This window comes from Citrus clementina, unplaced genomic scaffold (assembly GCF_000493195.1).
Source record: "Citrus clementina cultivar Clemenules unplaced genomic scaffold, Citrus_clementina_v1.0 scaffold_4, whole genome shotgun sequence".
NCBI classification, from domain to species: domain Eukaryota; kingdom Viridiplantae; phylum Streptophyta; class Magnoliopsida; order Sapindales; family Rutaceae; genus Citrus; species Citrus x clementina.
The window spans coordinates 888,497-901,540 of record NW_006262274.1 but is presented as its reverse complement, the minus strand read 5'-3'; the positions used below and the strand labels follow the sequence as shown (position 1 = coordinate 901,540).

The 13,044-nt window shown below is 34.9% G+C and overlaps 2 protein-coding genes across 4 annotated transcripts; both read right to left on the bottom strand.

The window, feature by feature from the left end:
- Nucleotides 1-6,219: 6,219 nt before the first annotated feature.
- Nucleotides 6,220-8,300, bottom strand: LOC18044524. 3 transcript variants are annotated; one of them, XM_024186798.1, is made up of 3 exons: nt 8,104-8,300; nt 7,275-7,789; nt 6,220-7,018 (listed from the first exon to the last, which is right to left on the bottom strand). In XM_024186798.1, exons 2-3 carry the CDS (start codon nt 7,316-7,318, stop codon nt 6,538-6,540), a joined length of 525 nt encoding a protein of 174 aa, XP_024042566.1. In that variant the 5' UTR covers nt 7,319-7,789; nt 8,104-8,300; the 3' UTR covers nt 6,220-6,537. The 3 variants fall into 3 exon arrangements, with proteins under 3 accessions (XP_024042566.1, XP_024042564.1, XP_024042565.1); XM_024186796.1 differs by having other exon boundaries at nt 6,220-7,425; nt 7,522-7,789; XM_024186797.1 differs by having other exon boundaries at nt 6,220-7,425.
- Nucleotides 8,301-10,391: 2,091 nt separating this feature from the next.
- Nucleotides 10,392-12,179, bottom strand: LOC18044523 (uncharacterized acetyltransferase At3g50280). The gene has a single exon (XM_006435616.2). It carries the CDS (start codon nt 11,980-11,982, stop codon nt 10,594-10,596), a length of 1,389 nt encoding a protein of 462 aa, XP_006435679.1. The 5' UTR covers nt 11,983-12,179; the 3' UTR covers nt 10,392-10,593.
- Nucleotides 12,180-13,044: the final 865 nt, after the last annotated feature.

The window sequence follows — 13,044 nt, the reverse complement described above, 5'->3', positions numbered from 1 at the left end:
TGCATTACTAGTTCGCTGAGTAATTGAGTTACCTCACATTAGCTTAAAAAACTGTGATACGTCAACAACTAGGTTGAAAGGATAAAAATGGTGGGGAGTAAATAGAAACACTGTTTTGAAATTGGGTTGGGCCTTTTTTTTTTAATTTTTTTTAATTCTGTTTACGATTTAATTGGAGGAGTATTACTACATATTACTTAGTTTGCATGGGAAATTCACCGAAGAGCAGTATAATGATTCTTCACAAATTATTGTCTCCGCTTTGTGGAGAATATTCAGTAAACTCAATTTTTTCATCATCTATTCATATGCCTTATGACGTCAATCGATATATGTGTTTTGACAACCATCCCAGATGCTGGAACAAGCCAAAGTGCCCCCAAAAGAAACCAAAAGGAACCAAAAATAATAACAATAATGATAATATAAAGCAACAATCAGTAGATGGGACCAATACAGGAGAAAGCAAATTTTCAGCTTCAAAGGAAAACCACCAATGTTGCACATAATGAAGGGCTCTCCGTAGTTAATTGCTTGGGCAGCATGGCAGAGCAATCATATCATCAGATTTTTCTGAGTTATTTAACATTGGAATATCAACAAAATATTTAAAAAACTTGAAAAGCATTGCTAAGGAATTGATCATCATCCTTTGATGAGATAGAGCTTGATGAAACATTTAGCATGTCTAATACATTGAATAATTTTACAATAACTCATGAAGTCAGATAAGATATGTCAAAACGAAAACTTCATCAGACAGGAAGCTTGAGAAAGTTTCTCTTTTATCACCTACTAGCAAAAGTGGATGGATCTGCTCCATGTTCCAAGCAAGGGTTGTCGGTTTTTCTGAACATAGTTGATATCTGGTGGAGTTGATTTGTCAAAATTTAAGATAAGAATATATAACTGAATGTATTCAGGAGTTGAGGACAAGAAGCAATTGCAATGTGTCCGCTGTTTATATTTGACTCTCTACAAACAAATGTGCTTGGCAAAGCCTGATGACATTCCTGGCCCCTGCAATATATTTAATCATCTGAAAGAATCACCTTAGTCAGAAAGAAAGCAGCCCTTTTGGACCAAAAAGTTAATTTTCTAGTGTCAAGGATGATGCAGTTTCTGCGAACCTATAGCAAGGCGCGCCTCTTGTCAGAAGTTGAAAGTTGCATTATGTTCAGCATCAGCATCCTTTATCTTCTAATTCTTAGGTTGCAAAGAACGAAAATTAATTAATTGAGTTTAAAGAATTCAATTAAGATTGATTGGTGGAAAATTTTGAATTCTTTATGTTAATGGCTCAATTACATAAGATAAAAATAATTTGCAATAAACTAACAAAGCTCAAAATGGAAGTAAACAACAGAAATTCCTTCCAAGCTTCCACTTGCAAGTTTGGACAAGTGACATGTAATATTCCTTCAAGAAAAAATCTTCACATGACTGACACCAAGCCTGCAGCTCTGAAGTCAATGTATGATGAGCAGCATTCTCATTATCAAACATCTTGTACAGCAGCACGGGCTGGATTTTGACCCGGTGGCATTAGCTCCAATGTGAAAGGAGTAAGAAAGGACTTGAATCGGTACCATATTTCAAATAAGAGAGAGCCAATTTCAGCATCACTAATATCTAATATCTCTTGAGATCTTCTTGCTGAAACTTTGAAAATTTATCCATGTATATGCCTGATTGACAGACAGTAAATTATTGTATATTCCGAAAACAGAACTGCATTGCCTTTGCATATGCCCAAGAAGTTTCTATATATTGCAGTTAATATTTTTTTTCTTTCTTTTAACATTGAAGCCGTTGGAGCACTCCATACTCCCAAATTTTTTATTATAAACCTACAGGATGTAGACTTTGATAAAATGTTATTCCCTCTGGGAGCCTCATTTTCCTTGTCTACGATAACTTTTACTCTTTTCTGCTTGATGAAGCTTTTAACTTTGGTGCCCTGTTATTGGTTAGACTGAAAAAAGCATAAATGAAGTAATCAGCAAAAGATACAATGCAAATTTATATCACCTGGGCAAAAGCTATAGGAGAATATCGTGTCATCTAGTTACGTTTTTTGCCTTTATATCACTTGGGCAAAGGATACAATGTAAATTTATATCACCTGGGCAAAAGCTATAGGAGAATATCGTCTCATCTAGTTACCTTTTTTACCTTTTGAATACAGTTTCAGGTAGAAGAATGTTGTTGACTGATTGTAAATCATGGACTGCATTAGGTACGTTCATTCGATCTTGTGATGACCCCATTGAACAAGCAGCTCCAATTCTTACCATAAAAATGAGACATTCTAATCTGCTGTTCATTTTTGTTTTCCTTAGCATATTGCTATTAGTACCAGCCAAAACTTTATTATCATTTAGAAGAACTAGATTCACAATATCCATCACACGATTAGGGAAGGCCATTCTTGCGAAATTATGAAGATTCAAGTCTCCCTCAAACATAAAGTCTATTGGTTTTCTTCTTGTCACCATTTCCAACAACAATATTCCATAGTTGTAAGCATCTCCATTTGTTGACACCTCACTTCCTAAGTCATAATCTTCCGTTCAAAAACCTAAAATGAAGCAAAAATTAAAAATAAATAATAAATAAATAAAATTAATGGGATTTGATTATGTGTTATAACCTAGAGCCGTATAGCCAATTGTTCTTCTTACTCCATTAGAGCTGCTTTGAGTTGGATTTGAGACTTCTTGACGAAATCTAGCTAGTTCGAAATCACCAATGTGAGCAAAAAAGTCATTGTCGAGAAGGACATTGCTTGGCTTTAGATCACAATGGAGGATCAATTCTTGGCAGTGGTGATGAAGATAATCTAGTGCGGATGCCACATCAATTGCAATACTTATAAACTAGGGCATCTGGATGCAACCATTTTTCAAGACTTCCATTTTGGCATGTACTCATAAACTAGAGCTTTGAATTCATTACCTTGAAAATCAATACTTGAGTATGAAGTTATAACCCTGACAAGATTTCTGTGACAGATATTTTTCAAGTCTTTGCACTCAGCCATGAAACTCTTAGAAGCTCCTTGGCATTGAATGCTAAGAACTTTGATTGCAACAACAGCTCTATTTAGGTCAAATACTCCCTTATACACAGCGTCAAAGCTACCCACACCAATCAAGTTAATTAATGGAAATCCATCGGTTGCTTTGACGAGACTTTCATAATACTCTTTTGGAATTGCGTTTCTAAGTGTGAGTCTTAAAGGTTGCTTGGAAGGTCCCCTCCTTTTTTTGAACCTACAGAAAATGAAAAATGACAAGATGACTAATCTTGGAAAAGCTCAGTTAAGATTATTATTTTCAGTCCTTGAGAGAAGTTCCAATTCATTGAATTGTTCTTGGTGCATTTGGGTAGTTGTAGTTCAGCTATGCCACCATAAAGACTATTACAATTACTAATAAATAATACTGCACTAGCATTTGCAAAAATTCTTTTTGCTGGTACTTCGCCCCCTAAATCATTAAATGATAAGTCGAGATACTTTAAGGAAATACCTACGAAGAAAATTGGAATTCTTCCAATCAAATTATTCCGAGACAGATCAATCTCTTGAGCAACTCTCAAAGAACTTAGTGATGAAGAAATGGATCTATGAAAGAAGTTTCTCACCAAATAAATCTCTTCAATGCTAGAACAAAGACCTAGTTCACTTGGAAATTCACCAGACAAGTTATTCCTAGACACATCAAATCTCCTTAAAGATTTTACATTACCGATCTTTGGAGGTATAGATCCAACCAAGTGGTTTCGGGCTAATTCAGTGACTCTGACAAATACTCTATGTTGAATTAAAATTTCTTCTGGAATATTTCCAATGAGGTCATTTTGGAACAGGTTCAAAATTTCCAATTACTTAAATTTTCCAAGATTAGAAGGGATGACTCCAGGGGATACAATATCTTACACTTGGCTGATAGTGACATAAACAAGCTTAGAGAGTAGATGCAGAAAGAAACATGCAAAAATGACAAATGATATTATAAGATAATGAGATTCCACAAAAGATTTATAGCCAGAAACATCTAAACTAAAGCTGTTGTTTATGTTATTTAATATGTCAGTTTGGTGAAAATAAGGTAAAGCAAATAATGAAATGGAGAATCAAAAGAGAGTTTGAGCACTAATTAAGCAATTAAACAAATCCAAAAAGAAAAATAAAGAATATCGGGAAGAGGCGTTAGAGAGAGAAAATTGAAAGGTCGATTGTAGTTACCCATATTCTTCCAAGTTCAATTTGTTCGAGTGGTTGGATTGATTCATAGAACAATCATGCAAAAAGCGATGACTTTCCAGACGATACTCTAACAGGCATTTGTGGCTTTTCAGCTTTCTGCCAAAAAAAATTAATAATAATAGTAATAGTAATAGTAAGAGGAAAAAAACATTCTTAACGACATAGAGTGGGAGCTCCTCTCCGCGCGAAACAAAGAAGCAACGAGCTAACCGGTGACATGTCACTCCAAATCGGTGTTGTATTAGTGCATAAAATCTCATGGCCATCATCGTGATTGAGTGATGGATTGGATGGGGTTGATTTATAGGTCCTGTTTGCAAGAGAGACAATGGGTAGTAGGAGTATCAAAGAAGAAGGGGGAGGTTCTTTGAAGATTTAAAATATGTAGGGGCAAGGATTTTAGCAAGTATTTCTTTGTGATCTACACATTTTATAAATGTGATTTCAGATCCAATAGAAGGGTCAAGTCAAGTTGTGTCAACTTGACATTTTATAATGCTCAAAGTAGCCCTATATTTTATTTGAAGTATATATGAATGAAATGTATTTTATTTCATTTCAAGTAACTACTTCAAAATTGGTCAGCACACAAACAAATAATTCAAAAAAATTAATAATAATAATAATAATTACAAATAAAAGATCAAACAGAGAAAATTAAATTTAAAGAATAATAAAAGGAAGAAAATCTTCTCAACGACATAGAATGAGAGCTCCTTTCGACTCAAAACAAATAAGTAACAAACTAATTGGTGTTGTGTCACTCTAAATTGGCTCTGTATTAATTCATAAAATCTCATTGTGATTGAGTGATGGATTGGTTAGGGTTGATTTATAGGCTTCGTTTGCAAGAGAGCCAATGCTGGAGAGAGCAGCCAATAGGTAGCAGAATTTAAAAAAACAAAATAACCTATTAAAAATTTAAAAACGAAAAGCATGATACTTTACAATTTCACCGGAAAACAAATATTAATTAAACAACTTAGAACACACAGTTTTAATTTTTTATTAGAGAAAAAACGAATTAACACACACACACACACACCTCAATTTCATTCAACTCTTCATACACACACACAAACGAGTAATTAGATATAAACCTTCTATATCTTAGCTCTCTTTCCCATATGCTAATTTTTTCAACTTCATGAGTGCAGTTTGACTAACAATTTTTATTTATCCTATCATTATTTTGAAGTACTCATGAAGGAGTATCTAAAACGACTTCAACTTTTTCACTTATACTAAGTAGGTTCTACTCAAAATCATGCCTCAAAATAACTACTTTACACTAGTTTTCCAACGTTAAATTGGTGGGCTCTCTCTTTTTCTTTGATATCCTTGACCGCTATTTCTTATGTGGTATTTAAATGATACATCAAAATAAAGGTGGCTTAAGTAAACACATCCTTTAATGTAATGTGGCTCTCTTTGGTATAACTATTACAAGTAGGACTGTTATTATTGAGATGCTGAATTAATTGATGCCAATGAGCTTCCCAAGAACTGAAAAATCATTTTATAAAGAATTAAAAGAAAAAAAATTTACTAGAAATGCTAGTTTTGCTATTTCCTGAGGATCTCGAACTAATTTTGTATATGTTCCTTGCTCGAATCTGTTTTATGCGCCTACCATTTGCCACTTTAGGGCGCAATCAGTATTGTTTTTAAATTTGCATTTTCTTAGAAAAAAAAATGAGAATAAAAATGATGTTTTGAAATTGTTACATTTTCCATTAAAGTATGCGTTTAGTACTATTTTTGTTGACTCTTTTAAGCCTTTACAGGTTAATTCTAACGAATCTTGATGAATTAAGCACAAAGAAATTGAATTAAAACAAGAAAGCAGAACCCAGATCAAGAATCCAGAAACATGAACAGAGACACAAGCAACCAAGGTTTGAAGGAAAAATCCACTCTCCTTATTGATCAAAACTATTCAAGCTCAGATGGATTTTTCAGAAGACTTTGCATAGATCACAATGAAACAATTCTCAGATGTTTCTTCTTTCTTCTGCGTATTTGTTTCACGAACCTGCCACATTACACAGTGGACTTTTCACATTATGCAGAAAAATGGCTCAAACTCATCTGTAATGCAAGATTCACCAGGTGAAACAGAAAATGGCTCAAATTCATTTGAGAGTACCGTCTACCTACAATTTCTGTAAATCTTTTGTAAAATTAAGAAGGTATGCAGTAGATGACAAGAATTGTTACATCAAAAGTTGTACATTGGTGATGATTATATACGTTAGTTTCACTTAATCTCCTTCATTGTAATCAGGCTGAACAGATTGTTCAAATTCAGCATCCATAATCACCCCATCCATTATATGTATTACAATCTTCCCTTTCTTGAGATCAAGCCTCTCTGATTCAACTCTGTTAACCAACAGCTTTCCATCTGAACTCTTTGAAATGTACAATGTTAACCCAGACAATGAATCATAAGAAATCTCTTCACCAAAAGGAACCATAATTGAAGAAAGAGTCCGAGGAACAGCCGAGAAACCCAAAATTCGAGAAAGTATAGCATATGTATTGTTCACATTGTCTCCTACCAGACTATCATTTACTTGTAGCTTCAGCTCACGATCAAAAGCTTTCACCGAAGGAACAAAGATGGTAAAAGCAAGATCTTCGGGTAGCATCTCAATCATCATCTCTGCGAACTTCCCAATCTCCTCACGTCTAAAAACCTCTCCATGTATTGAGGTGCTTCCTAATGATATATCTGGAAGCCTAAGCATTGAAAAAATCAGAATCGACAGGCAACAAACAGAGACCACCACTAACACAAAACAAATGGAGTTCTTCAAAATGTGGCATCTCCTTTTCTTTGTCAATTCCATAACTCTCAGTTAATCTTTATTTCTGAATATCAGTATCTACATTTAACAATTTACCAACTTGAACTGGCATGAAAAACTTATTTTTAAGGAATCACTAGAAGCATAATCAACCCACAATACCAATATACTTATCTAATACCACTTACAGATGCTCATATCTTTTAATCCCTGAATAACAGCAAATGGCCATCCAAACTCTAAGTTGTTTCAAACATCTCCAAGCTTTAATGCCAAAAGAAACTAAAAAGTTTGCTCTTGGTCTCCGTTACAGAATCTCAGAATTTACACTGTCAATTTCTGAAAACAGTCCATAAAAAACAAATAGATTACTTTTCATCATTCACAACAATTCTCTATGCCATTACTAACAATCCAAGCACTTTCAGTTCTCACCAATCTCATGAACTACAAATCTCACCAAATAGCTCACCGTGAACCAATGGAGAAAACCCTTCTGCAAGTACCCACGAAATCCAACCCAAAAAATCCCATTACACCATCAGAACAACTAAACTCTTTTCTTTGGACTTCATGTCGCATACTAGTTCTATCGATTTCCCGAATGAAATGACAGTGAGTCTCAAAAGATCACAAGAGAGCAGCCTATTTCACTTGTTTTAGGTTCACACGTGGTCTTTACTTCTCGGAGCTATAGCATAACCTACAAAGTAAACCTATGAAGTTATGGATTCAACCAATCATATTCAGTATGTGATCACGAAGAAAACTTAATATCACTTGTCAAATATAAAATGAAGTATACCATTTGGCTCAGTTGACTTTACATTTTTAATTCTCAATGTTAAAACAGCATAAACTTCTACATCATTCATTTCAGAAGTTTTTAATAGTCCCAATCGTTCTAAATAACGAACTGATAAAATGAAAACCCACGAAGAAATTCAAAGCAAAATGACGAATGAAGCAGCATTATTAAAGTCAACAAAGATAAATTAAGGTAGTACATAAACTTACCTTAACCGAGATTACCTACATCACTTTGATTGCGAAAGCTTATACTTTTTGGGTGATTTTCCACTGAATTGCTCAAAATTTTAGTTGATTCGAACATAGAATGAGAATCATGGAGCTTTAAAATTAGGGTTCGAAGCGAACGAGCTTTTGATCAGGTGCACGGGGAATGATACACATTGAAAATAAAATCATTTGTTTTAAATATATATATAGAGAGAGAGAGAGAGAGAGAGAGAGAGAGAGAGAGAGAGAGAGAGAGAGGGAAATAAAATCATTTTTTTTAATAAGCGAAATAAAATCATTTAAGTTGGTCAAAATGGAGACTAAAAAATATTCAGGATAAAACTTAGGCCTGACCCAAACACTGATTATCTTTTGGGCTTATAATTAGGCCCCAAGTCTGTGAAACTAAGTTCTTTTTTTTTGGGATATTTAGGTTCAATTCAAACTAATTGATTTCAATTGTTTTATAAATAATTGACATATTTATTTTCTTTTTCTTATTATTAAATATTTATAAACTATTGACAATAGGGGTCATGACCTACGTAGGTTTAAAAGTAATACAATTGTAGTGTAACCTAAAATATTATGGAACATAGATAAAAAAATCAAGACCAAAATAATAAAGATATCTACTCCACAATTGTAAATATAGGAAGGAGATGAATCTTTATATGGGTATTAGATTTTTTTACATTTTAAAGATAAACAATTGATATTTTTATTGCAAAAAATTCATCCGCACCAAACCAATAAATCAATTGTTTAAAATTATTTTATTAGTACCACTTGTGAGGTATGCAATTGAATAAATTTATTCTATAATAATGTTAAACTTAGAGATCAAATTTTGAAGTTTTCAACTTTTTCCAATTGCAAAATTAAATTATATTTTCATTTTATATCAACAAATCATGGGCATTCGAATAACAAGTCGATGATGAGATAAGATAGTAAATATAAAAGTGGATTTTGTGGCAAAAACACGTCTCAATTCAAAGTTTGTGTTAGTTGGGTTCCGGTTCTTGCAATTTTTTAAGAATATCGGCTTTTGTTGGGTTCACCATGAAATAGTGCATTGGTTCAAAATGGACAGAAATACATGGATGTCCTTGTCATTAAAGAGGATGGGATGGGAACAAAAGAATCTAACTCCAATTTATTCTTACAAACTTGGCAATTTGGTGTGCACAAATTTGACGTCCATTTATGTCCATCAAGCTTTGTCTTGATTGTTTGGCCTTTAGAAGTGCGAGAATTGAATCCCAATAGATTTTTTAAAGATTTTCAGGGAATCATATAATTGGAAGAACAAGTTCACTAATTGTGAAAAGTTTGTTTGCCTATAATTTTTTATTTGTCTTCTTTGGAACAATTTTGATCAAAATTATGTAGCCATTGAGGTTCACGAAATGTGGATTCAGAGCGCTTTATGAATCGAAAAGAAACTAGCTCTCATTCAAGTGAAACAGAATTCAAACTCAAAATCTCTTGTATGATGTCAAATTTTTAGTAATTAAACCAACATGCTAATAATATCCATCAATTTTATTTATGGATATGTAATAAAATAAACGGTAACTATATACACTGAGATGTAGTTGAGACAGTACTAGATTAAACAATTTAACTCAAGTACTTCAGTCTCCAATCACGTTGCCGAATATTTATCATAATTTCGAATGCCATACGCTATGGGGAATAGAGTGTTCAAGAAATACAGTTACGAATGTATAGAAAGATCTTGCCTTAGTGAGTGAAGATGGGATTTTGGCCCTATAATTTAGAATGAATTTTGATTTCACTTTTGTTTTTTATAACTTTTTTTCAGTGTATTAAATTATTTAGTATTCGAAAACTACATTAGATCTAGATTTTAACCTCAGAATTTAGAATGAATTTTGATTTCACTTTTGTTCTTTATAACTTTTTTTCGGTGTATTAAATTATCTAGTATCTGAAAATTGCATTGGGTTTTAACTAATTTAGATTCCGATCAAGCAAGACACTTAAGGCGGTAAACTCTCCTAATAAATACTTAACGCAACTGCATTCGCAAATCTTAAATCGAGTACCTTAATTAAACTAGAACAACCCAATACCAATTGATCTACAATGTTTAATGATTTGTTCTTTATAATTTAATGCAAAGAGGCAAGTCGCACAAATTTTTAACAATTTTCTTACGTAAGAGAAGTCAACTGCCTCCTTATCCAACACTATAGTTGCTCTTATAATAATTTCAAATAAAAAAAAAAAAAGGAAGAAAGATTAACCAACCGGCCAAGTTCATAGGGAGCAACAAATTATATTCATTAGAAGGCAAAATAAAAGAGCAACAAAACTTAAATTTAACAATAAAATACAATACAAAATAACAACTATATATCACAACTAGACAAAACATCCCCTCCCCTTATCCTCCTACACTCGATCACCACCCTTAAATCCCATTTTCCCCAGTTCAATCCGACGGTCCAAAACAAATCACGATACATACTGCATGAACTCATGATCAGATTCAATCCCAGCCATTGTTTCTGGCGCCAAAATGACCTCGAGATCAACGGTGCCACCACCTTCTCTCCCTGGAAAAGCGGAGATCTTACCGTCAAATTTGTTTGCCTTACCGCTTCTAACTGCCAAAGGCCGGCCCCACCCAAAATCATTATCGTACATCGGGAATCTCGGAGAGCTGCCCATCGTGATTGATGCGCCGTCAAAGTTCCCTAACGGAAACACCCTCGGGTTACTCTCCCAATCCTCGACAAAACGACGCACCGTTTTATCGTCATGAGCATTCACATTCTTGTTCAGCTGCTCCGCGCACCACCGAAGGTCCTTGGACAACACGTCACCCGCCGACGCGTATGTCGGTATGCTCTGAATCGCGTTACCAAAATATAACGGATCCAGCTTCGGGTTCAACCTGTGACGGCAATTAACAGCCATCCTAAACGTCGTCATTTTGTTCACATGTAGTTTCCTCGCACGCGTCACTGCCCGCCATAGAAGCGCGGAGAGAGACTGAAACGACGATATCTCACCGTTTGACTCCGTTTTCTTCAACCAATACGTGTCGTTACTTTGCTTCCCGAGTAACTCAACGGCGTCAACGTGGCCGTTATCGATCCATTTGTTGTTGTTCACTCTGGCTTTCAGTTTTAAAATTGATTCTCTGCTGAAACTGAAGATTCTCTCACTCAATGGCTCGTTCTCATCAAACGTCACCTTGAGTCCGCCGTCCGGAATCATCAACACCGCCGGGGAAACCAACACCGAGTCACGAGAAAATTCCGGCTGCTTGGAGATTTTCTTGATGCCTTTAGTCAATTCAGCAAATGTATTGAAGAAATTCCAAAACGACGTGCCGTCCGCGACCGCGTGGTTCATTGCACAGCCAATGAACACGCCATCTGCTAGTTCCGTCACTTGAACTGTCAAAATCGGCTTGTAATGGCCTTCGTAACTGACAGTTCTATCAAGAGCGAAGAAGCTCTTGACGTTTTCGGGGACGTGAACCGGACTGAGGATGTCACGGACGGACCATACGGTAGCGTTTTTGTGGATGAAATCGACACCGGCGTCGTTGGAGGTGATGTAGATGTAGCCGTCGGAGTCGGTGGTGAAGCGGCCGGCGAGGGGAGGGAAGTGAGAGAGAGTTTGAGAGAGAGATTTCTTTAAAAGGGAAATCAAATGGTCAATTGGAAAAGGCGGGCGAGTGAAGAGGCAGCCTTTCTGAATGTAGTGACAAGAAAGCATTGGAAGGTCAGAGACTGAGAGCTTCAAGTCCCCGAGATTTGAATTTTGTTCTGGCAAAACGGTGCACTTTGAGACCAAAGCAGGAGCTGATAAAGCTGAGGAAGCAGCCACCATTTTTTTTTTTTTCTTATTCTTTTTAATCTCGATAGAGAGCTCTCTCAGTCTCGCTCGCTGTCGCTGCAAAGCTTTTTGAAAATTTGATGTTTAGCGAGTGAGTGAGTGTGGGAGAATTGACGAGATGATGAGCCAATTTATAGCGGTGGGGGGTTGGGACTTGGGACAGGGTGCATGAACTTGCTGAGTGGCATCAATTGCTGTTGTCACATCTATTTTTTTAATTTTTAATTTTGGTTTATTTGGCCTTTTTGTTTATGAGATTATTATTATCTCAAGTTATGATTGAAAGCCACGTGTACATTTTCCTCTTCCTCCTCTATCAACGCAGCACACGCCTGTTTCTTGACTAATTATTTCTATAGTGACCATTATTATGCCGATTCTCTCTTAAATATGAATTTAATGCAAATCCTAAAAGCAATTATTCTTAAACTATTTTTTGGTCAAATATATTTTAAATTGAGGTCTTTCATAACATTTAAAAAGAAATCTAATTGAGGTGCGATATATTTTTTAAGAGTAATGATACAGCCACAAATTCCTGCACAAACTTATTTTGTACAAACTGATGTGGCATGATAAGATTGGTTGAATTAAATATCACTTGGCGCATCGTGGTACATAAATTAATTTATATTTTCATTCAACCAATGAATTAATGCCACGTCAGTTTGTACAAAATAAGTTTGTACAAGAATTTGTGGCTGTATCATTACTCATTTTTTAATTATAAAAATCGGTAAATTAATTTGTGATCTCATATAAAATTTCGTGAATTGTTTTTTTAATTTATTCAAGTGTTTTAGTTCAATTATGAAAAATTATGCGCGGTTAACTTTGTGATGACCTTTTCTAACAAGGTCCGGCAGCAATGTCTCTAGTGGGGGTGAGTTATAAGCTCGTGTGATTATAGTAAGAAATTAGTGACACTCATCAGCGGGGTAATGACACGTGTCCATATTCAAGGGCAACATTATCATAAAGATTGTACTTGGAAATCGGAAATCACAAGGGGAGCCAAATTGACGCTAATTTTATGTCCTTTTGACCAACAACAAG